The 26,920-nt window shown below is 22.7% G+C and overlaps 6 protein-coding genes across 9 annotated transcripts; 4 read left to right on the top strand and 2 right to left on the bottom strand.

Annotated features, from left to right (window-relative positions):
- Nucleotides 1-230: 230 nt before the first annotated feature.
- Nucleotides 231-2,843, bottom strand: LOC127286677 (putative ankyrin repeat protein RF_0381). The gene is made up of 2 exons (XM_051313190.1): nt 2,710-2,843; nt 231-2,494 (listed from the first exon to the last, which is right to left on the bottom strand). Exon 2 carries the CDS (start codon nt 2,455-2,457, stop codon nt 445-447), a length of 2,013 nt encoding a protein of 670 aa, XP_051169147.1. The 5' UTR covers nt 2,458-2,494; nt 2,710-2,843; the 3' UTR covers nt 231-444.
- Nucleotides 2,844-3,254: 411 nt separating this feature from the next.
- On the top strand, nt 3,255-7,451 carry LOC127286682 (putative ankyrin repeat protein RF_0381). The gene is made up of 2 exons (XM_051313198.1): nt 3,255-4,163; nt 5,226-7,451. Exon 2 carries the CDS (start codon nt 5,288-5,290, stop codon nt 7,259-7,261), a length of 1,974 nt encoding a protein of 657 aa, XP_051169155.1. The 5' UTR covers nt 3,255-4,163; nt 5,226-5,287; the 3' UTR covers nt 7,262-7,451.
- Nucleotides 7,452-8,050: 599 nt separating this feature from the next.
- On the top strand, nt 8,051-13,131 carry LOC127286680 (uncharacterized). Of its 4 annotated transcripts, none has more exons than XM_051313197.1 (3): nt 8,051-8,182; nt 9,029-9,209; nt 9,471-13,131. In XM_051313197.1, the coding sequence occupies exons 2-3, from the start codon at nt 9,176-9,178 to the stop codon at nt 10,232-10,234; spliced, it is 798 nt and encodes a 265-aa protein (XP_051169154.1). In that variant the 5' UTR covers nt 8,051-8,182; nt 9,029-9,175; the 3' UTR covers nt 10,235-13,131. The 4 variants fall into 4 exon arrangements, with proteins under 4 accessions (XP_051169154.1, XP_051169152.1, XP_051169153.1 ...); XM_051313195.1 differs by lacking the exon at nt 8,051-8,182 and adding an exon at nt 8,189-8,309; XM_051313196.1 differs by lacking the exon at nt 8,051-8,182 and adding an exon at nt 8,257-8,404.
- Nucleotides 13,132-14,005: 874 nt separating this feature from the next.
- Nucleotides 14,006-17,017, top strand: LOC127286683 (putative ankyrin repeat protein RF_0381). The gene is made up of 2 exons (XM_051313199.1): nt 14,006-14,243; nt 14,972-17,017. Exon 2 carries the CDS (start codon nt 15,034-15,036, stop codon nt 17,005-17,007), a length of 1,974 nt encoding a protein of 657 aa, XP_051169156.1. The 5' UTR covers nt 14,006-14,243; nt 14,972-15,033; the 3' UTR covers nt 17,008-17,017.
- Nucleotides 17,018-19,081: 2,064 nt separating this feature from the next.
- Nucleotides 19,082-22,432, top strand: LOC127286678 (putative ankyrin repeat protein RF_0381). Its single transcript, XM_051313191.1, has 2 exons — nt 19,082-19,219; nt 20,338-22,432. Exon 2 carries the CDS (start codon nt 20,400-20,402, stop codon nt 22,404-22,406), a length of 2,007 nt encoding a protein of 668 aa, XP_051169148.1. The 5' UTR covers nt 19,082-19,219; nt 20,338-20,399; the 3' UTR covers nt 22,407-22,432.
- Nucleotides 22,433-22,927: 495 nt separating this feature from the next.
- LOC127286685 (uncharacterized) lies at nt 22,928-26,467 on the bottom strand. The gene is made up of 2 exons (XM_051313202.1): nt 26,038-26,467; nt 22,928-24,898 (listed from the first exon to the last, which is right to left on the bottom strand). Exon 2 carries the CDS (start codon nt 24,862-24,864, stop codon nt 23,068-23,070), a length of 1,797 nt encoding a protein of 598 aa, XP_051169159.1. The 5' UTR covers nt 24,865-24,898; nt 26,038-26,467; the 3' UTR covers nt 22,928-23,067.
- Between the last annotated feature and the right edge of the window lie 453 nt (nt 26,468-26,920).

Here is a 26,920-nt window from a genome sequence, read left to right as displayed (position 1 = left end):
TTTAGAATTAATCAAAATTTAGATTTTAAATTGAAAAAATTTTGTTTATCTGAATTTTTATTATTATTATTATTATTATTGAATTTTTATACGTAATCTTTATTCGGTATTTTAATTATTATTCTTATGGTTTACCTCGAACAAAATAAAAATAAAAATGAATTCTACTTTTTATTTCATAAAAAAATGAATAGTATAAGACAAATTTATATATTTTTAAAACTAATTTTTTTTTATTTTCCACAATACAGTAAATTAACATATTAATTTTTACGCATAGTGAGAATACATTTTCAAAATAATTAAACAATTTTTTCTAAATTCAAAAATTGTTTTTTGCATCAAAGTTATTAACATAAAAAGAAAGACGAATTCCAATGTTCTTTCGATAACAATTTTTTAAAATTATAAATCTCTTTGTTAAAAATTTTTAAAGTTAAATACTTAATTTTTCAATTCGGACAACATTTTTCCAAAAAGTTGATAATCACGACAAGAAAAATAACTGAGAATTAATTCAACAACAAGAATTGGTAATCTTAATTTACCATAATTTAAAAAGAAATAAACAATTTTATCATAATAATCCTCCAATCCAATAACCAAATTAAAACGATGTTCAAGCAATTGTTTAGAATGATAAAAATTTGGTAATTTTTTAAAATTCAATAATTTTTGTCTCATTAGAGGATTTTTAATAATTCTTATTGCCGTTAGAAAATCTCTTGCCAAAAAATCATAATACGTATAAAAAATTCCAATTTCATTTAAAATTTTACACGATTTTAATTTTTCAAATTCAAATTTTGTTTTATTAAATATCAAAACTCCAATGCCTTTAGTTTTTTCTGAATAATGAGACCAATACAAACTGAGATGCCATTTATCAATTGGATTTAAACAACAGGCAAAATAATCATCAATATTATCTCTTCTCAATGCAATATGAGAAATTAGAATTTCTTGACTTTTTGAATTTGGCATTAATGAACCATAACATACATTTCCCGTTATATGTGGATATTCAGAACTTGATTTGTGTTTTAATATTTTACCTTCTCCTAATTCTAATAATGTTAATACAACATCAGATCGTTCATAATAAACAGCAATATCAAAAGCAGTATTGCCAATTTTATTTCTAACATTGAGACTTGCGCCACGATAAATGAGATGTTCAATCATTTTTAAATTTGGTCGAATTTCCTTTTGTATCAAATACATTAGCGGTGTATTTTCATTGTTATTTTTAACATCAATCTCAAGACCATTTTTCAATAAAAAATCAACAATTGAAATAAAATTACCATTGACAACAATATAATGAAGTGCCGTATTTCCATCATTATCGGTAACACAAATATTGGCACCAAATTCTAAAAGAATTGACATTTCTTTAAAACGTTTAGCTTGACAAAGATGAATAAAAAGTTTTTTTCCATTATATCCATCACTATTAGGATTAGCGCCACGCTTAAGTAATAATTTCATTATTTCTTGATTGTAAATAATTTTTCCCTTATAATAATGAAATATTTGAATTGACAAATCATCGAAACCATGAAAAATGTATTCTAATTTAAATCCACAAATCAAATGTAAAGGATTATTACGATTATTTGAATTGGCATTTGTTTCAAAATTAAGAAGTAATTGAGAAATTTCATAATTTTCAAGAATTACAGAATAATGAAGTGGCGTTAATTGAGAAATATTTTTGCAATTTGGATTTGCACCTTCCTCCAATAGAAAACGAATGGCATTAAAATTTTGTTGACTCACTGCATAATGAAGTGCCGTTTCACCAACATTATTTTGTACATCAATTATTTCTAAATTACGATAACATTTTTTTGTTCCTTTTTTATTTTTTCCCAAATATTCACGACAATTGTTTAATATTAATTTTAATATATTCAATTTATCAATTTTTGCAGCAAAAAATATTAACAATGGATAATTATATTTTGTCTCCAGTAATGATAAATTTTTATTATTTAAAAGAAATTCTATCAAATTTTCCACATTCTCCAATTGAATGACTAAATTTTCATTATTTTTTATTTCAATTGTATTTTGTAATAATAGTCGTAAAATTTCTTCATTACCAAAATATAGAGTGTGACGAATAAAATTTAAATCAATTATTGTTTTTTCATCAAGAAGTAGTTTTACCATTTCAACGGAATTTTTAATTGCATAAAAAATTGGTGATTTTCCATTTTCATTGTGAATTTTTGCACCTAATTTTAGTAATTTATTTGCAATTTCAACTGTTCCATATTCGGCAACAAAACAAAGAAACATATTACTATAATTGTCAATATTTTGTTGAATATATTTTTCAGAAAGTATTTCATTAATACGAACAATATTATTTGATCTCACGGCATTTCGAAATCGACACATAATGTGACTTGAATTAACTCCTACGTTTAACATTTTTACTTTTTGCATTATTATTTCTCTAACTTTTTTTATCTTCCAATTTTTTCTAAAAAAAAAAAATGTATAAACAAATTTAAAAATTTTTTTTGTGTATGTTTTATGTAATTAAATATTATTTTTATTATTATAATTAAATAACTAATATTTTTGTAAAAAAAATACTAAAATTTTTATATAGAAAAATCGGATAACATTTTAGGGTTTTTTAATATCAAAATATAAAAAAAAAATTGATTATGTCAATAATTCTAAATACTTTACCTAATGGAAAGTGAAAAAGAATAATAATTTCTCGATCTTTTATTTCAACATTTTTTAAAATAGAAGAAATATTATACAAACATTAAAAATATATCTTGAAAAAATACTTCGCAAAATGTAATTTTAATTCAAGCTTGTTCTACAATCGAATCTAAAGAGGAACGTGAGAGGAACCTTCAAAATGTGACACATCGAAGATGTATAGTTGAGCGTAAAGGTGCTTCTACAACAATGTTTGTGTGCCTATTGGCTTTTTTTCAATTACATCAAAATTTGACACGTTCCGATACAGTATTTTGCATCATTATAGTAATTCATTAATTAATTTAATTTTCAACAACTAAAGAATGTTGCGCGCGCACATGTGGAAATATAAAGTAAAAGAAAAGTATAGATTACAAAGCTATTGTAAAACCACCTTAATGTAATATACATATGTTTCCTACCCTGCATAATAATCTGATCCATACGTTTCACATTTCGAACGTTCTACTCTATATTTGTCTGTCAAAAAATTAAAGGTGCTTATATACCTCAAATTTCGATCAGATGAACATTATTTCTGGACCGTGAAAATGCGTGAAAAGTCATTTTCACGGCGGGTATTTTTGAATTGTTTTAAACAAAAAATGTTTTTTTTAAGAAATATAATATTAAATAATTGTTTTAATATGTAAGAACACTTTAAAATAGTGATAAAAAGATGATTTAATTGAAAAATTTAGCAAATTTTGCTTTAAAACGTTTTCTGCTACAAGAAAGTGTAAAATGACGATGTTTGTGAAATGGTTTGTACAGTGTACATGTGTACATGTTTCTTTCAGTTATTCGAAACAATTAGTTGAATTTAAATTTATTTGACAAACATTTCAACTTACCGATTTATTTTCAGCACTCATTATTTATTACAAGTTAAAAAGAACCGACATAACATAAACAAAACTCTGAGAGACACTAACAAGGAAGAAGCACTGTACAAACCATTTCACAAACATCGTCATTTTACACTTTCTTGTAGCAGAAAACGTTTTAAAGCAAAATTTGCTAAATTTTTTAATCAAATCATCTCTCTATCACTATTTTAAAGTGTTCTTACATATTAAAACAATTATTTAATATTATATTTCTTAAAAAAAAACATTTTTTGTTTAAAACAATTCAAAAATACCCGCCGTGAAAATGACTTTTCACGCATTTTCACGGTCCAGAAATAATGTTCATCTGATCGAAATTTGAGGTATATAAGTACCTTAAAAAAAACAGAAGTGGCTCAACTTTGTTTTTTGCTATAAATGCTTCCTTGCCAGTTGTAACTTGTTTTGATAATTTTGGAAGAATATTTTTTCTGTTTATTCAACACAAGTTTAACATAAATAAATAATATTTCTTGAATATTTTAAGGCATCTATATACATAATTATATAAAAGAATTCAGTCCTTTTAATCCTCATATGGTAAAGTATACATAATTATTTTTCATTTATTTTGACATAATACATAAAATATAAATTCTCTTTGACAATATTTAGTATTTAAAATTATAATATAAAAAATACATCAAAAAATGGTTAATAATTTTTAAATAAAGTTCAAAATTCTCGAAAAATAAAAATTTGAACTTTCCTCATAATTTCTATTATTTTTTATTGCTCTTCTTTACTTTATTTACCTTTTTTCATTTTTCGTACTGAAATATGATTTTAGGTTCTGAAAAAAAGAAAAGATCAATTTTTATTTGTCTAAATTTTAATGTAAATTCTTTAAAAATTCAAGTGTTTGTACAATTTTTATTATTATTCGTTGCTAAATTTTTTGTACGCTTTTTTCGTGATTCTGAACAATTTATTAATCGTTTAATTCGTGATTATCAATAAAAAATTTGGCTACATTAAAAATTTCCAATTGACATTTTATCGAAAATTATTTGCCTTTTGAAAATATTAAATTTTGAATTGTACGTCAAAACTATTGTAATTTGTTTAAAAAAGAAAATATTTAAAAACGTGTCATTTGATTTATATCAACAATTTTGTTTGGTATTACAAAATTATTAAAATTGCAAAAATCAAAATATAAAAAAAAAAAAATATTTCTTAGAATTTTAGTTGAAAAAATTTTATATCAGTTCTAATATTTTCTATAAAAAAAAGTTCTAGTAATTCAAATATTTTAAGGTATAATTTTTCAAAATTATTCACTTTTTAGAAAATCAACAATTATGAAAAGCATATGAATTATTGGATAATTTTTAGTTTTTAATTCAAAAATATTATTTTCTTTGATAAAAATAAAAATATAAATATTTTCATGATTATTATTTAATTATTAAATTTATCGTTTAATAATTTATTAAAAAACAAATAATTTAGAAATTAACTTTTGAAAAATGTGATGTAAATAAAAGAGAAAATTGATTTAAATAAAAAAAAATCGGATTTTTTTTTTAAATCAATTTTTATTAGCACTTAATTTTTAGTTTGTATATTATAAATTTTATATAATTTCTTTTTTCTCAGGAATCGGTTAAAGAACATTGGATATAATTGAAAATTAACTGAATTCTGTAAATAAAATAAAAATGTCGTACACAACAACAACAAAGAAAGAAACACTTTCAATCGGCGATATACGTAAATTCAAAAATGCATTAAAAAAAAATGATATAAATCGCATAAATAAAATAATATCCAAAGAAAATGTTCTACAGGCGGCGGATAATGGCGATACTTTTCTTCATTTTGTAGCCGAAAGTGGCACAATTAAAATTGCAAATCAATTATTAAAACTAGGAGCGAATGTTAATATTAAAAATTTTGATGGCGAAATTCCAATTCTTTACGCCTTGAGAAATTCCTTTGAAATGATTAAATTACTTTTCAATGAAAAAACTCACATTGATAAAAATCTTCTTCGTAACGCTTTATATTATGGAACTGAAGAAATTGTTCGACTATTATTACAAAATGCAATTGTTGAAAAAAATTTAGTCGACTCTTTGGAAAATACGGAAAATTTGATAAAATTTCTTTTATACGATAAAAATTTGTCACTACGAAATGAGTACAATTATCCATTATTAATATTTTTTGCTGCAAAAATTGGTAATAAGAATATTTTAAAATTTATTTTAAACGATTGTCGTAATTATTTGGCAAAAGCTGAGAAAAGAAAAAAAAATAAGAAACATTTGGAAATATTAAATATTAAAAATGGTTATGGTGAAACTGCTCTTCACTATGCTGTGAGTCAACAACATTTGGAAGCTATAAATTTTCTTTTAATTGAAGGAATTGATGTAAATTGTAAAAATAATGTCAAATGGACACCACTTCATTATGCCGTACGTCTTGAAAATGTTAAAATATGTAAACTTCTCCTCAAATTTGAAGCCAATGTTAATTCAAACGACGATGGTGAAAATAATCCTTTGCATATAGTTTGTGGTTATTTTTTGGGTAAAATGTCTTGGGGTTTTAACAATTTGACAATTAATATATTTCGTCAATATTCAAGAAGAATTCTTTTTAATTCAAATATTATGGAATTATTGCTTAAGCATGGAGCTGATGCGAATAGAGAAGGTAATAATGGAAAAAAAATTCTTTTTCACCTTTGTAAAGCTAAACGTTTAGAAGAAATGTCAATTCTTTTAAAATATGGTGCAAATATTCATGTTGAAGATTCTTGTGGAAATAAAATTCTTCATTATGCCGTTGTTTATACACAATCAATTGAAATTGTTGATTTCTTATTAAATAATGGTCTTGATATTGATGTGAAAAATAATCAAGGAAATACTCCACTTATGTTTTTAATACAAGAAGAAGTAATTGATGTTGATTTATCAATGATTGAATTTCTCATTGAACGTGGTACGAGTCTTAGTGTTAAAAATAATGATGGTGATACTGTATTTGGTATGGCATTGTGGCATCGTAACAGTGCTGTTATTTTAATGCTGTTGGAATTAAGAGGTGATATTTTATTAAAACGAGATTCGAATGATGAAAATCAACATATAACGGGCACTCATTGTTTGGGTTCATACAATCATCCAATATTGCCAGTCATTGATAAATCTTTATGTGCTCTTATGTCCTATCTTGCGTTGACAAGAAATAATATAAATAATTATTTTCTTTGCTGTTTGAATCCAAATAATGATGGAGAAGGATTTAAATTGTTTTATGAACTGAAATTTGACTTGGAAAAATTGAAATCACGTAAGATTTTAAAGGAGGATAATGATTCATTTTATACGTATTATGATTTTTTGGCACGAGATTTTTCAACTGCAATTCGAATTATTGGAAATAAAAAAATGAAACAGGAATTACTTGATTTGAAATGCAATCAATTTTCTTACTTTGGTACTTCGATTCTTCATCGATGTAGATGGGCTGTAAATTTGAAAAATTATTTTGATATTATTGTTAATTTTTTTCTAAATTACAGAAAAATGAATTTGCCAATTCTTGTTATTGAAATAATTCTGAGTTACTTTTCTTATCAAGATATTAAAACATTTGGCAAGATTTTATCTGAAATTTAATGGATTTTAAAGAGAAAAAATTTGTTTGTCTCTTCGTAATTTTAATATTAATATTAAGTGAATTAAACATAAATGTTTTTGTGTACGTATATTTTAAATATAATTTAAAAAACAATAAATAAAAAATCATTTTTTGAAAAAATGATTTAAAAATTTCGTTGTAATCAATAAAAACTGAGGCATTTATAAATTATAATTATGGTTTTCAAAGTTATTTTATATTTTCGTTTATTTATTTTATTTGAACATTTTAATTTTTTTTAAATTTTGTAGCTATTAAAAAATTGTGTACGCTTATTTGGTAAATAATTAAAATTTTTAATATTAAAAAACACGATATTTTACATATATTTTTATTATTTTCATTGTTTAACAATTTTTAAAATAATAATTAAGAAATATAATTTTATTGAAAATTTTTTTTTTTATTCCTCATTCTTATTTGTTATTAAAAAAAATAATCAGTTCAAAATTTTCTTTTTGTAATTCAAATACTTCATTTTAAGATTTATTCGAAAAATTTTCAGTACATAACTATTATTATAAAACTAATGCTCATTAAAAGTGATAATATAAAAATAATTACTTAAAATAACATTTAAGGAAAAATAAACATGAAATATTGGAAGATTATTCCGATTAAAATTGCGAAAATATAACTTTTTTTTGCAGTAATAATGAATACTATTTTTTTTACAACTTAATTGATCGAAATTCTTCAATATATCTTATAAATATTTACATATTACATCTAATTTTTGTTTAATCGAATTTTCGCGCCACATAATTGTCACGTGACTGAATCGTTTGTTGCCGATTTGTCAAAACTCTGCGATAATTTGTTACTGAGCGAGTTTCTCATTATTTTATGTTTATATTGAGATTATATAATGTAAATCTTGTTCAATTATTGGATGTTGTGTGAGTTATTCTTTTGTTAATTGTGTTGTAATTTTACAAATAGATAAAAAAAATTAAGTGAATGCTTTCGGGAATCGGAGTTATTTTTTAAGAATGTGGATTGATAATTGATATTTCCAATCGAAATGTAGGGAATTAAATAGAAGTTCATTTTTCATAATTTTGCATTAATTTGTAATTTACTTAATTTTGACAACTGTTAATAAGATCGAAAATTTTGAGGTTAGGTTGTCATATTTCGCACATAATTTAGAAATTGTAAATAATATACAATTGAGCTACTTCAATAAATGATTGTTAGACCTCATAATACATTTTGAACCCGAAAAATATATATAATTTTCGCTCAACATTACTATTATTAAATAAATAAATAAAAAAAAAACATTAAAAATAAAATCGACTTGAATCGGAAATTTTCTTTTAAGAATGCGGATTCACTCGAGCTCCCAACCGATTCAAAAAACAAGTGAATGAGCTTTTATTCTCTAAATATAATTATTAATATACATCATGTGTTTTTTCGACGCTTCAATTGTGCAAATTATTCATTTGATAGAATTTTAATTGATTTTTCATATATTACTGAATTTATACTTATCAGCGAACTTTTTGATATGTTTTCTATTTTTATCGAATTTCCATTTATCATAATTTTCATATTTTCGAATTTTCATTATCGAAAATATCCATTTAAACAAATTTTTATTTAATATTCCAAGAAATGAAAATTTATTCTTGTAAACAAAATTCGTTCACTTTAATTTATTTAAAATTTTTCACATTGAAGCTGACGTAAAACCTAATTAAATAAGAAATAATTTGATATTTTATTATTAATTTCAGTATTCCTGATGTTATAATAAATTCACCGCAATGATAAATGAAGGAATCGACTTCAGCTTGAATTAATAATAATGTGAAGAATTATCAAAACAGTCTTTTATTTGACAACAAAGTAATAAAGAAAAATTTTTCAACAAATAAAAAACAATGGAAAAAGCAGTTAAATATCGGAATAAAGAATGTACGTTTTAGTATTCTTTTCGTTACCATTTTATTTATTTATTTTTTGATAATCTAAAAACAATTTTAATATATTTCACTTTCAAAGTCATTGCAGACTGTTTAGAAAACATTCTAATTATAGAAATAATTTGTATTATTCTTCTAATTTTACCAAAAATAATTCTCATGAAAATTTTCTATAAAAATAGTCTGCAATGAATTTAAGGTGAAATATTTTTGATTTTAAACAAATATTTATGTATATAATTTTTTGCTATAGGTGTAGGCGTTTGTGAAGCGTCAACAAGCACAAAACAATTTTCAAATGAAATGAACAAATTTCAACAATTGAAAAATTCTTCTCCTTATTGTTTAATTAGTCACACGTATCAATTAGAATTATCTACTTTGTGTTTATTGAAAAAATCTTCATTTAAAAATTCCAAAGATTCAATAATATTTCAAAATTCTGTAAGCGGTCAATTTGACAATATTATCCTGTGTTTTAGAGAAGAAGCAATTTGCATAAAAATACAACACGTTGATACGTATTACATAAAAGCAAGTTTGGATTTTGATTCATTTTTTTCAAATAGAAATGGAAATTTTACACTGAGAAATTATCTCAATGAATTTGCAACTTTTCTTTTTCATTCAAATTTTAAATTAAATCTACCGAAATATTTAATAATCTACACAAATTCAGCTTTAATTCTGACAATGGATAAAAAATTGAAACAAATTGAAACAACAAATTGTGATCTTCAATTTACCAATATCAATTCAAATATTCACAATGTTTTAGTTGATTTATTCAAAAGTAATGGAGAATTTTATCAATTTGCTAATGATGAAAAAACACGAAATCAATTATTCAAATTGGTAAAATTTAAAGACAACATTATCAGGGAAATAATAAGAAAAGGATTTTCTGTTGAAGAAATAAAACAAAAATTTTTTGATCGATTAATTTTTGCTGTTAATCAACCAAATTTAGAGGAATTAATTGATAATGTTCGGCGAGAAATTAGAAAAAAAAAATGAAAATTTAAACAAACTTAGAAACGAGATAATTAGTCAATTGATAGAGGATGAGAAAAAGGAAAATATAAATATCGAAAATATCCAATCTACTATCTACAGTTTTAATTTATTTATGTTTTGCATTCATGATATGTTTATGAATGAAAATATTGTTGCGATTAAATTCGAAGAGAGAATTTATAATAAAATCGCTTTTAACAATATTAGTATAAATTTTAGAAATAATTTTTTTTACCTAAGGCCTCTCGAGGTAGATGTCAATAAATTATCTCTTATGGAATTAACGAAACAAAGAGACATTTTCTCAATTGATTCACATTTTTCTTTCTTTATTGAAGAATTAGATGAAAATCTCGATTATTTTGTTATTTACACAAATTTAAGCGTTACACTTCTCAGGGAATTAATTTTAGGAAATAAATTTCTAACAAAAGAAATGGTGGTGACCAATCGTCTAAAATTCAATCAACTAGATGTTATGGAAGAAAAATTTGCTATTTTCAAAAATTCCTACATTAATACAAATAATCTTTACCAATTTTCGCAAGATGAAGCGGAAAAAATTATGGATTTACTGACAATTCCAGCTTGTTTTCACTCGAGAAAAGAAGTAGGAAAATTTTCCAATTTCACCGAAAATGAAGTAAAGAAATTGTTTCTCAATAAAATTGTTTTTGCTGTCAAACAACCAAATTCTGAAGAATTGTATAAATTTCTCGAAAGTAATGTAAATATTTCTCAAGTTCCTTATGATTTTGAAAAATTGTATAAAATAACGTTGCGTTATTTGCAGTCACATGAATTTTTCGGTTTAACAAAAAATTTAATGCTTACACTTTGTTGCGAGATGCAACAAGATATAAAGTCAGAAATCACTGAAAAAATCGATGAAGAATTTCAAAAAAAAGAAAATAATAGTGCATTAGTAAAAACTGAACAAAATGAAGAATTATCAGAAGTTACTAAAAAAGAATTCATTTCCAGTGATGTAGAAAGGACAATTAAAAAATTAAAGAAAGAAATTGATAGTAGTGATTATGAAGAATCAAGTGATGATTTTTCATCCGATGAATCAAACAGCATTGACGAAGAGATTATTAGAGAAAAATTTGAAAATGCATCAATATCACAAATTGGAAGGCAAAACATTGTTAAAAACGAATTAAGAGGAAAAATTGTTTTTCTTTTTAATCTTTTTCCAGCATGGAAAAATGGTAAACGTTCTCAAGATAAATTGAAACGTTTAATAAAAGATCAAATGCTTATAATTAATAATGCACAAAATTTAAATAATTTTCTAGAAAGTCAAGTAAGAAAAAAAATAATTGGTCGATATGAATTGGAAGATTTAAAATCTCTAATTAATCACGGTCCTTTTACAGCAATAGAATTGGAGAATTATCTACAACAAGAAATAAAAACATCTGTAAAATCATTTAAAATGAAGGAATATAAATTTGCTAATGTTATTTTTGGAAATGAAAATAATTTACAGTTTAATGAATTTTTAACATTTTTAATGCGAGGAGATGGAAAAAAATATTTAGAAATATTTCAGCAAAATAAAATATCATCGGTATATGTGTCAAAAGTTTTGAAAGGATCAAAAAATGATGCAATTTATGCATTTAGAGAATTGTATATGCTTTGGTTTGATAAAAATCATCAAATGAGGTTTTATTTAAAAAATTTAAAAAGAGAAAATATAAATTTAATGCACATTTGTATTATAATTTATGGATCAGGAATTTATGCATCACAAGAATTTGAAAAATTATATAATCTTTGGTTTGATAAAGCGGGGAATAAAACAAATTATTTGAAATCATTTGAAGCAAACAAAATAAGTGTTAAGAATTTGTGTTTAATTTTCAAAGAATCAGGAGTCAATGCTACAAAGTCTTTTCAAAATTTCTATATGATCTTTGTTTTGATGCAAAAGGGAAAAAAACGAAATATTTAAATATTCTCGAAAGTGAAGAAATTAATTTACATATATTATCAAAGATATTACAAGCAGCTGGAAATAAAACAAGTCAAATTTTTCAAAAATTATACAATTTTTGGTTTGATAATGAAGACAATAAAACCATGGTTCTTGAGAATTTAGAAAAAAATGGAATTAATTTACTGTATGTTGCAAAGTTTTTACTTAAAAAAGGCAAAAAAGCACCTGAAGAATTCGAAATGTTTTACAATTTTCTATTTGATAAACAAGGTTACAAACATGATTATATTCGAAATTTGGAGAAAGAAATTGATATGAAAACAATAATTGAAATTATATGTGGTTATAAATCGGATATTAGAAGTTTTAAAAATTTATATAAATTATGGTATGATTCAAGGGGAAATAAAACTAATTCTCTTTTGAATCTTGAGGAAAATGGAGTTAATTTAAAATGTTTGTCAATCATTTTAAAAGGAACGGGATCGCACGCATGTCATATTTTTAACAAATTAATTAATTATTTGTTTGACAAAAAGGGAAATAAAACAAAATATATGAAGAATATAGAAAATGTTATAGAATTGAGAGCAATGTTAGAAATGGTAAATGGAGCAAAGAAAAATATTTTCAAAATATTTGTGAAATTATATGATCTTTGGTTTGATACACAAGGAAGGAAAACCTATCGGCTTTTGATTTTGGAGGAAAATGAAATAACTCTAATGGAAGTTGCGAGAATTTTAAGTGATTCAGGAAGTAAGGCCGATAAAAAATTTAAAAAATTCTCTAATTCTGTGGGTAAAAATAATTTACAAAAACACGAATTATTTGAACAATTTAAAAAAAGTGATAATTAATATTTTCTATATTACTTTTTTTTATAAAAGAAAAGTATAAACTATAAAAATTATAATTTTCAATAAAATTGCTAATTTTCTGTATTAAATTTTTTATTTTATTAATTATTGAATTTTTATGTAATCTTTATTCTGTATTTTAATTATTGTTCTTATTGTTTGCCTGGAACAAAATAAAATTATTATTACTATTAAACATAAAAATAAAAACGAATTCTACTTTTTTTTTCATAAAAAAAAAATGTATAAGACAAATTTATATATATATTCTTAAAATTGAGTTTATTTTATTTTAGTTTCCACAATACAGTAAATTAAAATATTAATTTTTACGCATAATAGGATGATATTTTCAAAATAATCACACAATTTTTTTTTAAATTAAAAAACTGTTTTTCACTTCAATAATGTTATTAAAAAAAGACGAATTATAATTTTCTTTCAGTAACATTTTTTTAAATTATAAATTTCATTGTTAAAAATGTTTAAACTTAAATAATTAATTTTTCAATTCGGACAACATTCTTCCAAACAAGCGTTTTCCATGTTTAAAATATGAATAAAATTGATGAAAGTGGAAACAAATTTTCTTCCCCATAAGAATAACATTGTGTCGTCTGTTTGTTGTCCCTACAGGCCTCTGACGTCACACCAAGAATCGACTCTGACGTCACAAGTGACAGAGCCAAATTAAATAATTAATTACTTATTAATTGAATTTAATTAATTAAAGTAATTCATTAATTAATTTATTTTTTGACAACTGAAAAATGTTGCGTGCGCACATGCAGATATAGTAAAAAAAAGTAAATGAAAGTATAAATTATAAAACTATTGTACAAGCACCTTAATGTAATATAAATGAGTTTCCTAACCCTGTATTATAATCACCTCCATACGTTTCACATTTCGAACGTTCTACCCATTATATGTGTCAGAAATGTGTAAAAAAAAAGAAAAGAAGAAGTGGCTCAACTTTCCTATAAGATTGTTTTGACAGTTGGCTGTGCCTAATTAAAGTCATTTAAGAAGAAGAAGAACTTTCCTATAAATGCTTGCCAGTATTGTAACTTGTTGACACTTCTGGAAGAATACTTTTTCTGTTTATTCAACACAAGTTTAACATAAATAAATAATATTTCTTCAATATTTTAAAGCATCTATATATGTAAAAGAAGTCAGTCGTTTTAATCCTCATATGGTAAAGTATACATAATTATTTTCATTTTTTTAGACATAATACATAAAATATAAATTCTTTTTGACAATATTTAGTATTTAAAATAATACAAAAAATACATTAAAAAAAATGGTTAATGTATGGTTGGTTTAATATATTTATTAAAAAATCTTTATTTTGATCTTTATATTATACGTCCTAACTATTGTAGTTTGTTTTTTAAAAAAATATTTAAAAACGTGTCATTTGTTTTATATCAACAATTTTTTTTGGTATTACAAAATTATTAAAATTGCAAAAATCAAAATATAAAGAAAAAAAATATTTCTTAGAATTTTAGTTGAAAAAATTTTATATCACTTCTAATATTTTCTATAAAAAAAAGTTCTAGTAATTCAAATATTTTAAGGTATAATTTTTCAAAATTATTCACTTATTAGAAAATCAATAATTTTTGAAAATCATATGAATTATTGGATAATTTTTTGTTTTTAATTCAGAAATAATATTTTCTTTGATAATTATATAAAAATATAAATATTTTCATGATACTTTTATTATTAAATTTATCGTTTAAATATTTATTAAAAAAAAAAACAAAAAATTTAGAAATTAACTTTTGAAAAATGTGATGTAAATAAAAAGAGAAAATTGATTTAAAAAAAAGAATCGGATTTTTTTTTTTAAATCAATCAGCACTTAATTTTTGTTTGTATGTTATAAATTTTATATAATTTCTTTTTCCTCAGGAATCGGTTAAAGAACGTTGGATGTAATTAAAAATTAACAGAATTTTGTAAATAAAATAAAAATGTCGTACACAACAACAACAACAAAGAAAGAAACACTTTCAATCGGTGATATACGTAAATTCAAGAATGCATTAAAAAAAAATGATATAGATCGCATAAATAAAATAATATCCAAAGAAAATGTTCTACAGGCGACCTATAGTGGCGATACTTTTCTTCATTTTGTGGCCGAAAGCGGCACAATTAAAATTGCAAATCAATTATTAAAACTAGGAGCGAATGTTAATATTAAAAATTTTGATGGCGAAAATCCAATTCTTTACGCCTTGAGAAATTCCTTTGAAATGGTTAAATTACTTTTCAATGAAAAAACTCACATTGATTGCAATCTTCTTCGTCACGCTTTATATTATGGAACTGAAGAAATTGTTCGACTATTATTACAAAATGCAATTGTTGAAAAAAATTCAGTCAACTCATTGGAGGATACGGAAAATTTGATAAAATTTATTTTATACGATAAAAATTTGTCACTACGAAATAAAGACAATTATCCATTGTTAATATTTTTTGCTGCAAAAATTGGTAATAAGAATATTTTACAATTTATTTTAAACGATTGTCGTAATTATTTGGCAAAAGCTGAGAAAAGAAAAAAAAATAAGAAACATAATTTGGAAATATTAAATATTGAAAATGATAAAGGTGAAACAGCTCTTCACTATGCTGTGAGTCAAAAACATTATGAAGCTATAAATTTTCTTTTAATTGAAGGAATTGATGTAAATTGTAAAAATATTGCCAAATGGACACCACTTCATTATGCCGTACGTCTTGAAAATGTAAAAATTTGTAAACTTCTCCTTCATTTTGGTGCCAATGTTAATACAAATGACGATGGTGAAAATAATCCTTTGCATTTAGTTTGTGGTTATCGTTTGGGTAAAATTTTTCGTGGTTTTGACGATTTGTCAATTAATATATTTCGTCAATATACAAGAAGAATTCTTTTTAATTCAATAATTATTGAATTATTACTTAAGCATGGAGCTGATGCAAATAGAGAAGGTAATAATGGAAAAAAAATTCTTTTTCACGTTTGTGAAGCTGAACGTTCAGAAGAAATGTTAATTCTTTTAAAATGTGGTGCAAATATTCATGTTGAAGATTCTTATGGTAATAAAATTCTTCATTATGCCGTTGTTTATACACAATCAATTGAAATTGTTGATTTCTTATTAAATAATGGTCTTGATATTGATGTGAAAAATAATCAAGGAAATACTCCACTTATGTTTTTAATACAAAAAGAAATAATTGATGTTGATTTATCAATGATTGAATTTCTCATTGAACGTGGTACGAGTCTTAGTGTTAAAAATAATGATGGTGATACTGTATTTGGTATGGCATTGTGGCATCGTAACAGTGCTGTTATTTTAATGCTGTTGGAATTAAGAGGTGATATTTTATTAAAACGAGATTCAAATGATGAAAATCAACATATAACGGGCACTCATTGTTTGGGTTCATACAATCATCCAATATTGCCAGTCATTGATAAATCTTTATGTGCTCTTATGTCCTATCTTGCGTTGACAAGAAATAATATAAATAATTATTTTCCTTGCTGTTTAAATTCAAATAATGATGGAGAAGGATTTAAATTGTTTGATGAACTGAAATTTGAGTTGGAAAAATTGAAATCACGTAAGATTTTAAAGGAGGATAATGATTCATTTTATACGTATTATGATTTTTTGGCACGAGATTTTTCAACTGCAATTCGAATTTTTGAGAATAAAAAAATGAAACAGGAATTAATTTATATTCCACAATATTCAACCTTTAGTACTTTGCTTCGTCATCGTTGTAGATGGACTGTAAATTTGAAAAATTATTTTGATATTATTGTTAATTTTTTTCTAAATTACAGAAAAATGAATTTGCCAATTCTTGTTATTGAAATAATTCTCAGTTACTTTTCTTATCAAGATTTTAAAACATTTGGCAAGATTTTATCTGAAATTTAATGAATTCTAAAGAGAAAAAATTTGTTTGTCACTTGGTAATTTTAATATTAATATTAAGTGAGTTTAACGTAAATATTTTTGTATACGTATATTTCAAATATATTTTGAAAAAACAATAAATAAAAAATCATTTAAAAATTTCGTTGTAATCAATCAATTTGTTGTAACTGAGGCATTTAAAAATTATAATTATGGATTTCAAAGTTATTTTGCAGTTTTGTTTAGTTATTTTATTTGAACATTTAAATTTATTTGAAAATTTTTCAGTACATAATCATTATTATAAAAATAATACTTACTAAAAGTGCTAATTATATATATATATATATATAATAATAAAATGCTTGGTCTGTCCTTCTGTCCTAACTTGAAGTTGGCCTTTTCTGATTTCACGTGTTTTTTTTAATAGTAATCTTATAACGTGACAAATTTTGACAATTCTTTTTCTCATTTTTGTCAAAGTTGTATAATTGTGTTTCCAAATTTCGGAATAAGTTTCTTTAAAATTCCAAATTCGAAAATTCAATTCACGAAGCTGAAGTACACAACGTTTACCAACGAAATTTTTTTTTAAGTTGTATATTGATTCAAAAATTATATACAAATACAAAAAATTTTTGATGAGAAAAAAGATGCGCCAGGAAATTTCGTACAAGATAGTAATTTGAAAAAAATTTATTTTTCAAAATTAATTTTTAAGGTACCAGGGGCCAACAAATACCTATTAAATATTAATTTTAAAAACACAGGCCTCCAATCAACTTAAAGACACAAAAAGTCGTTTTAGTCGATTTATATTCCAAAAAAAGTGGATTTGTTTTTTATTTTAACAAAAATATTTTACAGATTTTAAAATAAAAAAAATTTTTTTTAAAATAATAATCCTTTTCGAAGGGTTAAAGTTGAAATTTTTAGAAATAATTAAATTTCAAAAGATATTGTTAATTTTCAAACAATTATTAAATTTTACAGAACTAAAAATAATTTATCAAACAATTTTTGGAAAACATTTTTTAAATTTAATTGAATTTTCAAAGATTTAAAATTGAGATTTTTGAAATTAATTGAAACTTTAAGTGTTTTGTAATTAAAATTTTAGATGATTTCACTAAAAATTTATTAGAAAATGCGGACAAAATACAATAATTTGAAAATCATTTTTAATTGAAAAATGGTTTTAGATAGTTGAAATTTCAAAGAATATTATTAAAATAGTTAAAAATAATTGAATTTCCTTGGAGTTATAATTGAAATTATTAAATTTCAAAAAAAAAAATTTTCGATGGAAAATTTTAGAAATAATTAAATTTTAGATGCTTTTAAATTCAAATTATTGGAAAATTCAATTAATTTTGAATTCAAATTTTTGAGAATAATGAAATTTTATTTGATTTTAAATTGAAAATTTTTGGGAAATAATTGAATTTTAATTGAAATTTTGGATAATAATTTAATTTAAGTTCATTTTTGATTGAAAATTTGGATAATTAATTTTGAATAGAAATTTCAGAAAATAATTGAATTTTATTTCATTTTAAATTGAAAACTTGGTAAATAATTAAATTTTAAATCGAATATTTTGGATAATTATTTGATTTTTAATTGATTTTTAATTGATTTTGAATTAAAATTTCGGGTAATAATTGAATTTTAGTTTATTTTGAATTTAAATTTTAAAAAAATAATTCAATTTTATTGTGATATTTTTTTTTAAATATAAACAATTGTTAAATTTTGTAAAAATTTTAATTGAATTTGTAATGTATTTCATTAAAATTATTAAAAATAATTAATTTAGTAAAGAATTAAAATAACATTTAAGGAAAAATAAACATGAAATATTGGAAGATTATTCCAATTAAAAATGCGAAAATATAACTTTTTTTTGCAATAATAGTGAATACTATTTTTTTCAACTTAATTGATTGGAATTCTTCAATATCTTACAAATATTTACATTACATCTAAATTTTGTTTAATTGAATTTTCGCGCTATATAATTGTCACGTGTCCGAATCGTTTGTCCACAAACAAAACAAAAGAAGAAAAAAAAAAGAAGAAGAAGCTTGCCAGTTGTAACATGTTGATAATTTTGGAAGAAAATTTTTTTTTTTATTTATTCAACACAAGTTTAACATAAATAAATAATATTTCTTCAATATTTTAAGGCATCTTATATATAAAAGAATTCAGTCTTTTTAATCCTCATATGGTAAAGTATATATTTAATTATTTTCATTTTTTAGACATAATACATAAAATATAATTTCTCTTTGACAATATTTAGTATATTTAAAATTATAATATAAAAAATACATTGAAAAATGGTTAATAACTTTTTAAATAAAGCTCTAAATTCTCGAAAAATTAAAATCTGTACTTTACTCATAATTTCTATTATATTTCATTGCTCTTCTTTACTTTACTTAGGTATTTTTTTTCATTTTTCGTACTGAAATATTTTAGGTTCTGAAAAAAAAGATAAATTTTTTATTTGTCTAAATTTTAATGATAAAGTCTTGGAAAAATTCCATTTTTTCTACAATTTTTATTATTTTCCATTGCTAAATTTTTTATACACTTTTTTTGTGATTCTGAGCAATTATTCGTGATTATAAATAAAAAATTTGTCTATAAAAATTTCCAATTAACATTTTATCGAAAATTATTTACCTTTTGAAAATATTAAATTTTAAAAACACTTTTTTTTAAAAATATTTGTTTAAAAATCTTTACATTACGTTAAAAATAATATAATTTATTTAAAAAAAAAAAATTTAAAAACGTATCATTTGATTTATTTTACCAATTTTATTTGTATTACAGAATTATTAAAATTTGCAAAAATGAAAAAATTAAAAAAAAAAATTTCTTGGAATTTGAGTTCAAAATTTTTTATATCAGTTCTAATATTTTCTAAAAAATATAGTATTTTAAATATTTTAAAATATAATTTAATAAAATTATTCATTTTTTAGAAATCAACAATTTTAAAAAGCATTAATTTTTGGAAAATTTTTAGTTTTTAATTCATAAATGTTTTTTTTTTTTTTTTTTTTTGATAAAAATATAAATATTTTCATGATTACTTTTTAATTATTAAATTTATCTTTTAAAAATATTTATTTAAAAACAAATAATTTAAAAATTAACTTTTGAAAAATATGACGTAAATAAAAGAGAAAATTAATTTAAATAACAAAAAATCGGATTTTTTTTTTAAATCAATTTTTATTAACACATATATAATTTTTGTTTGTATAATATTATAAATTTAAAATAATTATATATGTAAATAAATAAAAAAAAATAAATAATTTTTTTTTTCAGGATTCGGTTAAAGAACGTTGGATATAATTGAAAATTAACTGAATTCTGTAAATAAAATAAAAATGTCGTACACAACAACAGCAAAAAAAGGATCACTTTCACAAAGTGATGTGAATAAATTGAAAAATGCATTAAAAAAAAACGATATAGTCGGCATAAATGAAATAATATCCGAAAAAAGAATTCTACATGCTGCCCATAATGGAAATACTCTCCTTCATTTTGTAGCGGAAAGCGGAACACTTGAAATTGCAAATCGATTATTAAAATTTGGAGCGAATGTTCATGCTAAAAATAAATATGGCCAAATACCAATTCTTTACGCCTTGAGAAATTCCTTTGAAATGGTTAAACTACTTTTTAATGAAAAAACTCACATTGATAAAAATCTTCTTCGTAACGCTTTATATTATGGAACTGAAGAAATTGTTCGACTATTATTACAAAATGCAATTGTTGAAAAAAATTCAGTCAACTCATTGGAAGATACGGAAAATTTGATAAAATTTATTTTATACGATAAAAATTTGTCACTACGAAATGAATACAATTATCCATTGTTAATATTTTTTGCTGCAAAAATTGGTAATAAAAATATTTTACAATTCATTTTAAACGATTGTCGTGAGTATTTGGCTAAAGTTGAGAAAAGAACAAAAGATAAGAAAAATTTGGAATTATTAAATATTGAAAATGATAAGGGTGAAACTGCTCTTCACTATGCTGTGAGTCAACAACATTTGGAAGCTATAAATTTTCTTTTAATTGAAGGAATTGATGTAAATTGTAAAAATATTACCAAATGGACACCACTTCATTATGCCGTATGTCTTGAAAATGAAAATATTTGTAAACTTCTCCTTAATTTTGGTGCCAATGTTAATACAAACGACGATGGTGAAAATAATCCTTTGCATTTAGTTTGTGGTTATCGTTTGGGTAAAATTTTTCGTGGTTTTGACGATTTGTCAATTAATATATTTCGTCAATATACAAGAAGAATTCTTTTTAATTCAATAATTATTGAATTATTACTTAAGCATGGAGCTGATGCAAATAGAGAAGGTAATAATGGAAAAAAAATTCTTTTTCACGTTTGTGAAGCTGAACGTTCAGAAGAAATGTTAATTCTTTTAAAATTTGGTGCAAATATTCATGTTGAAGATTCTTCTGGTAATAAAATTCTTCATTATGCCGTTGTTTATACACAATCAATTGAAATTGTTGATTTCTTATTAAATAATGGTCTTGATATTGATGTAAAAAATAATCAAGGAAATACTCCACTTATGTTTTTAATACAAAAAGAAATAATTGATGTTGATTTATCAATGATTGAATTTCTCATTGAACGTGGAACGAGTCTGAGTGTTGAAAATAATTATGATTATACTGTATTTGGTATGGCATTATTGCATCGCAATGAAGATGTTATTTTAATGTTATTACAATTAGAAGGAGATATTTTTTTAAAACAAGATTGGAATGATGAAAATGAACATATAACGGGCACTCATTGTTTGGGTTGGTACAATTATCAAAAATGCCCAATATTCGATAAATCTGTAATGGCTCTTATGACCTATCTTGCGTTGACAAGAAATAATATAAATAATTATTTTCCTTGCTGTTTGAATCCAAATAATAGTGAAATGATATTTCACTGGTTTGATGGATTCAAAAGTGATTTAGAAAGATTGAAATCAATGAAAATTTTAAAGGAGGATAATGATATAATTTATACTTATTATGATTTTTTGACACAAGATTTTTTAACTGCAATTCGAATTATTGAGAATGAAAAAATGAAACAGGAATTACTTGATTTTAAGTTTAATCAATATTCTTACTTTGGTAATTTTATTTATCATCGAAGTAGATGGGCTGTAAAATTAAAAAATTCTTATGATATTATTGTTAATTTTTTTCTCAATTACAGAAAAATGAATTTGCCAATTGTTGTTATTAAAATAATTCTCAGTTACATTTCTTATCAAGATTTTAAAACATTTGGCAAGATTTTATCTCATTCTAATTATGAACAGAAAAAATTGTTCGTCACTTCGTAAATTTAATATTAATATTAAGTCAGTTGAGCGTAAATGTTATTCTGTACGTATATTTTAAATATAATTTAAAAAATAATAAATAAAAAATCATTTTTTGAAAAAATGATTTAAAAATTTCGTTGTAATTAATAAAAACAGGCATTTAAAAATAATAATTATGGTTTTCAAAGTTATTTTTTAGTTTTGTTTAGTTATATTATTTAAACATTTAAAAATTGTTTTTTAATTTTCATATTAAAAAATGTTTTACACTTATTTAGTAATAGTTAAAATTTTTAATATAAAAAAACATGATATTTTATATCTATTTTTTTTATTGTTTACATGGTTTAACAATTTTTTAAAAAAAGTAATAGGAAAATATAATTATATTTAAATAATTTTTTTTCTATTTGCTATTAAAAAAAATAATCTAAAAGTTCAAAATTTTCTTTTTGGAATTCAAATTCATCTTTTAAAGATATATTCGAAAATTTTTCACTTCATAATCATTATTATAAAAATAGTAATTAAACGTGATAATATAAAACTAATTACATTTATGTAACATTTAAGGAAAAATAAAAATAAAATATTGGAAGATTATTCCAATTAATGGGAAAATATAACACTTTTTTAAACAGCAATGAAATAATGAATATTATTTTTTTTTCAACTGAATTTAAACAATTTTTTTCTCAAGGTCATCAATATTTATATTTTCTTTTATTAATTTCACTTTCTTTACTAATTTAGAACAAATTTCTTGAAGTTCTAAAGTTCTTTTAATTGATAAATTTAAGTGTTCACGAACTCTTATATTCTCATCTCGTAATTTATGGTTTTCATTTTGAAGAAACGAAATGTGTTTACCCATAAAATTAACTTGCATCACTTGAATTTCCTTGTTTGATTTTTGATTATCATCAACAATATTTTGTTCATCAGAAATTTTATTTTTGTCATCAGACATTCTATTTTCTTCTCGAGCTAAATATTTATCTTCAATTTCTTTTGTTTTACAATTATCCTGAGTTTCGTTCTTTTGAAGCAATTTATTTCCAACTATTTTCGCATTAGAATCAGCTTGAGATTTGATAAAAGAATTATTCAATTTTGATTCTAAGTTCTTATTTAAATCTTTCTTTGCATTAGAAAAGACGTCTTCACAATCTAAATGAATAGACGAAAGAGATTTCACTTCTGGATTGGCGCTAATTGTTATTTCATTATTTCCACTTGTGTTGGAATAATCAACTTGTGATTTTAAAAAATCTTTAGTTCCTTTTGATTTGAAAATTAGAATATAGTCGTCATTTTCGTGTGTAGATTTATCACTGAATGGCGTGTTAATTTCTCCTCCATAAATAATTTCAAACTTTGCAAATGAAAACTCGAGAATACATTTTAATTTATCAAAATTTTCTTTTGAAAGATATAAAATAATGGGAGTTGCAATTTTAATCCATTTTTTCGTTTTACAAAAATTTTCATCATTTTCGAATTTGCAATAAAACAGAGCAGTGGGTTTTTGGTAATTTTTTTGCAACATGTACTCTTCGTATGGCATTGAATGAATTTCGATAGACAAATTTTTCTTCATAGAACGACATTTTCGACAAAGTGATGTTTTTAAATTGTTCTGATCCTCACTTCCAGTGATGACAATTTTTAAAATCTTTATATCTGAATTTAAATGTAAAAGAAACTCCCAAAAATTTTCCTTTATAATTACATGTTGGTAACCAAGCGCGTCTATGTGAATAATTATTTCCAAAGGATTAATATTCTCGATTTTTTGTAAGGCAGTATGAAATATTGAAGCAGCGTCAATAAACTGAATAAGATTAATTTTTGATGCAATAAGTTTTAAAGCAGATGCCTCCGAATCATTAAAAGGCAATAGCATTGTGTATGTAAGTCTATCAATTTTGTATGTAAATTTTTTTTTAATAAACGGAAAACAGGAAGGTAAAAATTGTAAATCAATATTCAATACATCTGCCGTTTGCAACATGTTTAAATATGTTCGCATTAGCTTACAATTCTTATCATGTTCTTCATTATACAGGCAATCTGTACAAAAGCTCGCAATGGGACATTCTAAACAATTTTTTAATTTTTCTTGATTAGCTTGACGGCAACGATAACAAACTCGCGGACGATTAAACATTGCCTCTTCCAGAGGACTTAGAGTTCTCTTTAATTTTAATTCTAAGTTTTTATAGATTTGTTGTCGTTTATCCGTCCAATCTTTTCCAAATAAAGAATAAAGCTCTTCAAAAATATGAAACACATTTTTTTCATTTAATAATTCCATAACCGCATTGCAAATATTTTCGTGAATCGAATAATGTTGCATTCGATGATTTTCTCCACAATACGAAATCATATTGCATTTACATCTAATTAGGTTTTTCGTCGATTTACAGACGTAACATTCGTTTGGAAAAAATCTTCCTTCCTTTGAATACTCCATATTTGGTATTTATTTGAAAATAAATTTGTGAAATCTGAAAATAAAATTCTATTTTGTATAACCAAAAAAAAAAAGAAATATAAGAAATCTATTTTTGCTTTCGCTTCTTCAATTTGAATTCAAGGTGTTAACGATCAAGAAACATTTTCGATGTAAAAATTCAGACACATGAATATGTTATAAAATAATTTGTTATGCAGAATTTTTTTTTTTTTGTTTCATGAAATATTGAAATCGAAATAAATATGTATTCGAATTTAATTATAAACGATTTTTTTATTAATTAGAATTTCTATTATTCTAACAAATTTCTATTTGTATTTTTTATTATTTATTGAGATGGAAATTTGGAATTCGTGAAATGGAAAATCTAATTTTAATAAAAATTCATTCACATAATAGAATTTAAATTTATTAAATTAGAATTTCTACATATATCAGAACTAATAAATAATTAATAAATAAAATTTTAATTGTTTATAACTTTTTAAGAACATAATTATTACAATATAAAAAAAGGTAACAATTGTAGAGAATGTTGCACTGAGAAAAATAAGCTTTTTTTTAAAAAAAAAATTGCAATTTTTGTCTGATTTAAACGAAAAAAAACTAAATGTTAAAAAAATAATTATTGACAAAATATTTTAGAAAAAAAATAATTTTTTTCGATAGAAGTAAATCTAGATCTTCTAAAATTGTTTGAAATTAATAATTATTATATTTTTGTTTTGCGTTAAAAACAATTTTTTAGTTTTGACAGGTTTTTGAGGTTATGTTTACCCGCCGCCCTCAATAATAAGTATCTTGAGCTTTTTTTTTTTTTTAACTATTTCTTATCAATATTTCATAATAATTATATTTTCTTGAAGTGTTAGAAGTTTTTTAATCGATGTAATATTTTACCAAATTATATATAGCTTCATTCTGATATTAAAAAAAAAAATTCGAAAAAAAATGGACTTATGTTATTTCTTCACCAATCGATACAATGTTTATGATATTCATGTTCCTCGAGAAATAAAAAAGGAATCTTATATATTTAAAGTTAAATAATTTAATTTAATGTCAACATATTTAATGTTAAAAATTTAGATTTCTTATGAAATTATTTTAAATGCACAATTTCACGCTGGTCGTGGGTCTTCGCTAAAATGCAATTTATGTAATACGTACCTCTATAATCAATAATAATTTTAAATATTTCGAAAAATGAGATTACAATTTTTATGCAATTTCCTTTTAAACAAAGCAATTAATTTTTCTCTTTAAAATAATTAATAAATATTCAATTTCTTCTGAAGAACAAAGTAAAAATTTGAACTCTTCAATAGAAAAAATCTCAATAGAGTGAATAGGGCAACAATAGAGTGCAGGCAGTTGGACATAAAGGCCTGAACAGAATAGAAACGTAAGTCGTAATCGCAATTGGAAAAATGAGTTAGAGAAGGATAGACATATTGTTTGTCCTTCTCTAACTAATTATTCTGGTTGCGTTTGCGTTCCGATAGCGATTGTGAATCAAACACAACTACGCTGGCTCTACAACCGCTTTCTCATTGGTAGAAAAAGGCGCTCTTATTTAAAATGCTGAATTATATAACGAAAATTTGTTTTAGAAAACAATAAACAAAATTGTAAGTGTTAAACTTATTGTTTTTGTGTTTATTTATAATATTTGTTATATTCAAAATTAATTTTTAATAATTATTTTAAAATCATTATTTAAGGAGAATAATTAAATTTTTTTTAACAAATCAAGTATAATTTATTCATTATTATTTATAAAATTTAAATTTATAAATTTTTAATTATATTAGAAATAATTATTATAATAACTCCGTCACAAAAACATGAATTTTAAGTATGTTACATAGTAACATGTCGTAACAATAATTTGCAAGTTCAAAATTTTCTTTTTGTAATTAAAATACTTTTTTTTAAATTTATTCGAAAATTTTTCAATCAATATATCATTAAGTATTATAAAAATACAAATTAATAATTAAAGTGATAATATAAAAATAATTAATTAAAGTAACATTTAAGGGGAGGTATC

This window comes from Leptopilina boulardi, unplaced genomic scaffold (genome assembly GCF_019393585.1).
Source record: "Leptopilina boulardi isolate dan_hultmark-lab unplaced genomic scaffold, ZJU_Lbou_2.1 LbouV2_362, whole genome shotgun sequence".
Lineage (NCBI taxonomy): Eukaryota > Metazoa > Arthropoda > Insecta > Hymenoptera > Figitidae > Leptopilina > Leptopilina boulardi.
This window is presented reverse-complemented; position numbering and strand designations above follow the sequence as displayed.

What these genes read in the sequence shown, in the direction of transcription:
- LOC127286677 (XM_051313190.1), bottom strand. Translation starts at nt 2,457, where the DNA reads ATGCAAAAAGTAAAAATGTTAAACGTAGGAGTTAATTCAAGTCACATT.
- LOC127286682 (XM_051313198.1), top strand. Translation starts at nt 5,288, where the DNA reads ATGTCGTACACAACAACAACAAAGAAAGAAACACTTTCAATCGGCGAT.
- LOC127286680 (XM_051313195.1), top strand. Translation starts at nt 10,203, where the DNA reads ATGTTCGGCGAGAAATTAGAAAAAAAAAATGAAAATTTAAACAAACTT.
- LOC127286683 (XM_051313199.1), top strand. Translation starts at nt 15,034, where the DNA reads ATGTCGTACACAACAACAACAACAAAGAAAGAAACACTTTCAATCGGT.
- LOC127286678 (XM_051313191.1), top strand. Translation starts at nt 20,400, where the DNA reads ATGTCGTACACAACAACAGCAAAAAAAGGATCACTTTCACAAAGTGAT.
- LOC127286685 (XM_051313202.1), bottom strand. Translation starts at nt 24,864, where the DNA reads ATGGAGTATTCAAAGGAAGGAAGATTTTTTCCAAACGAATGTTACGTC.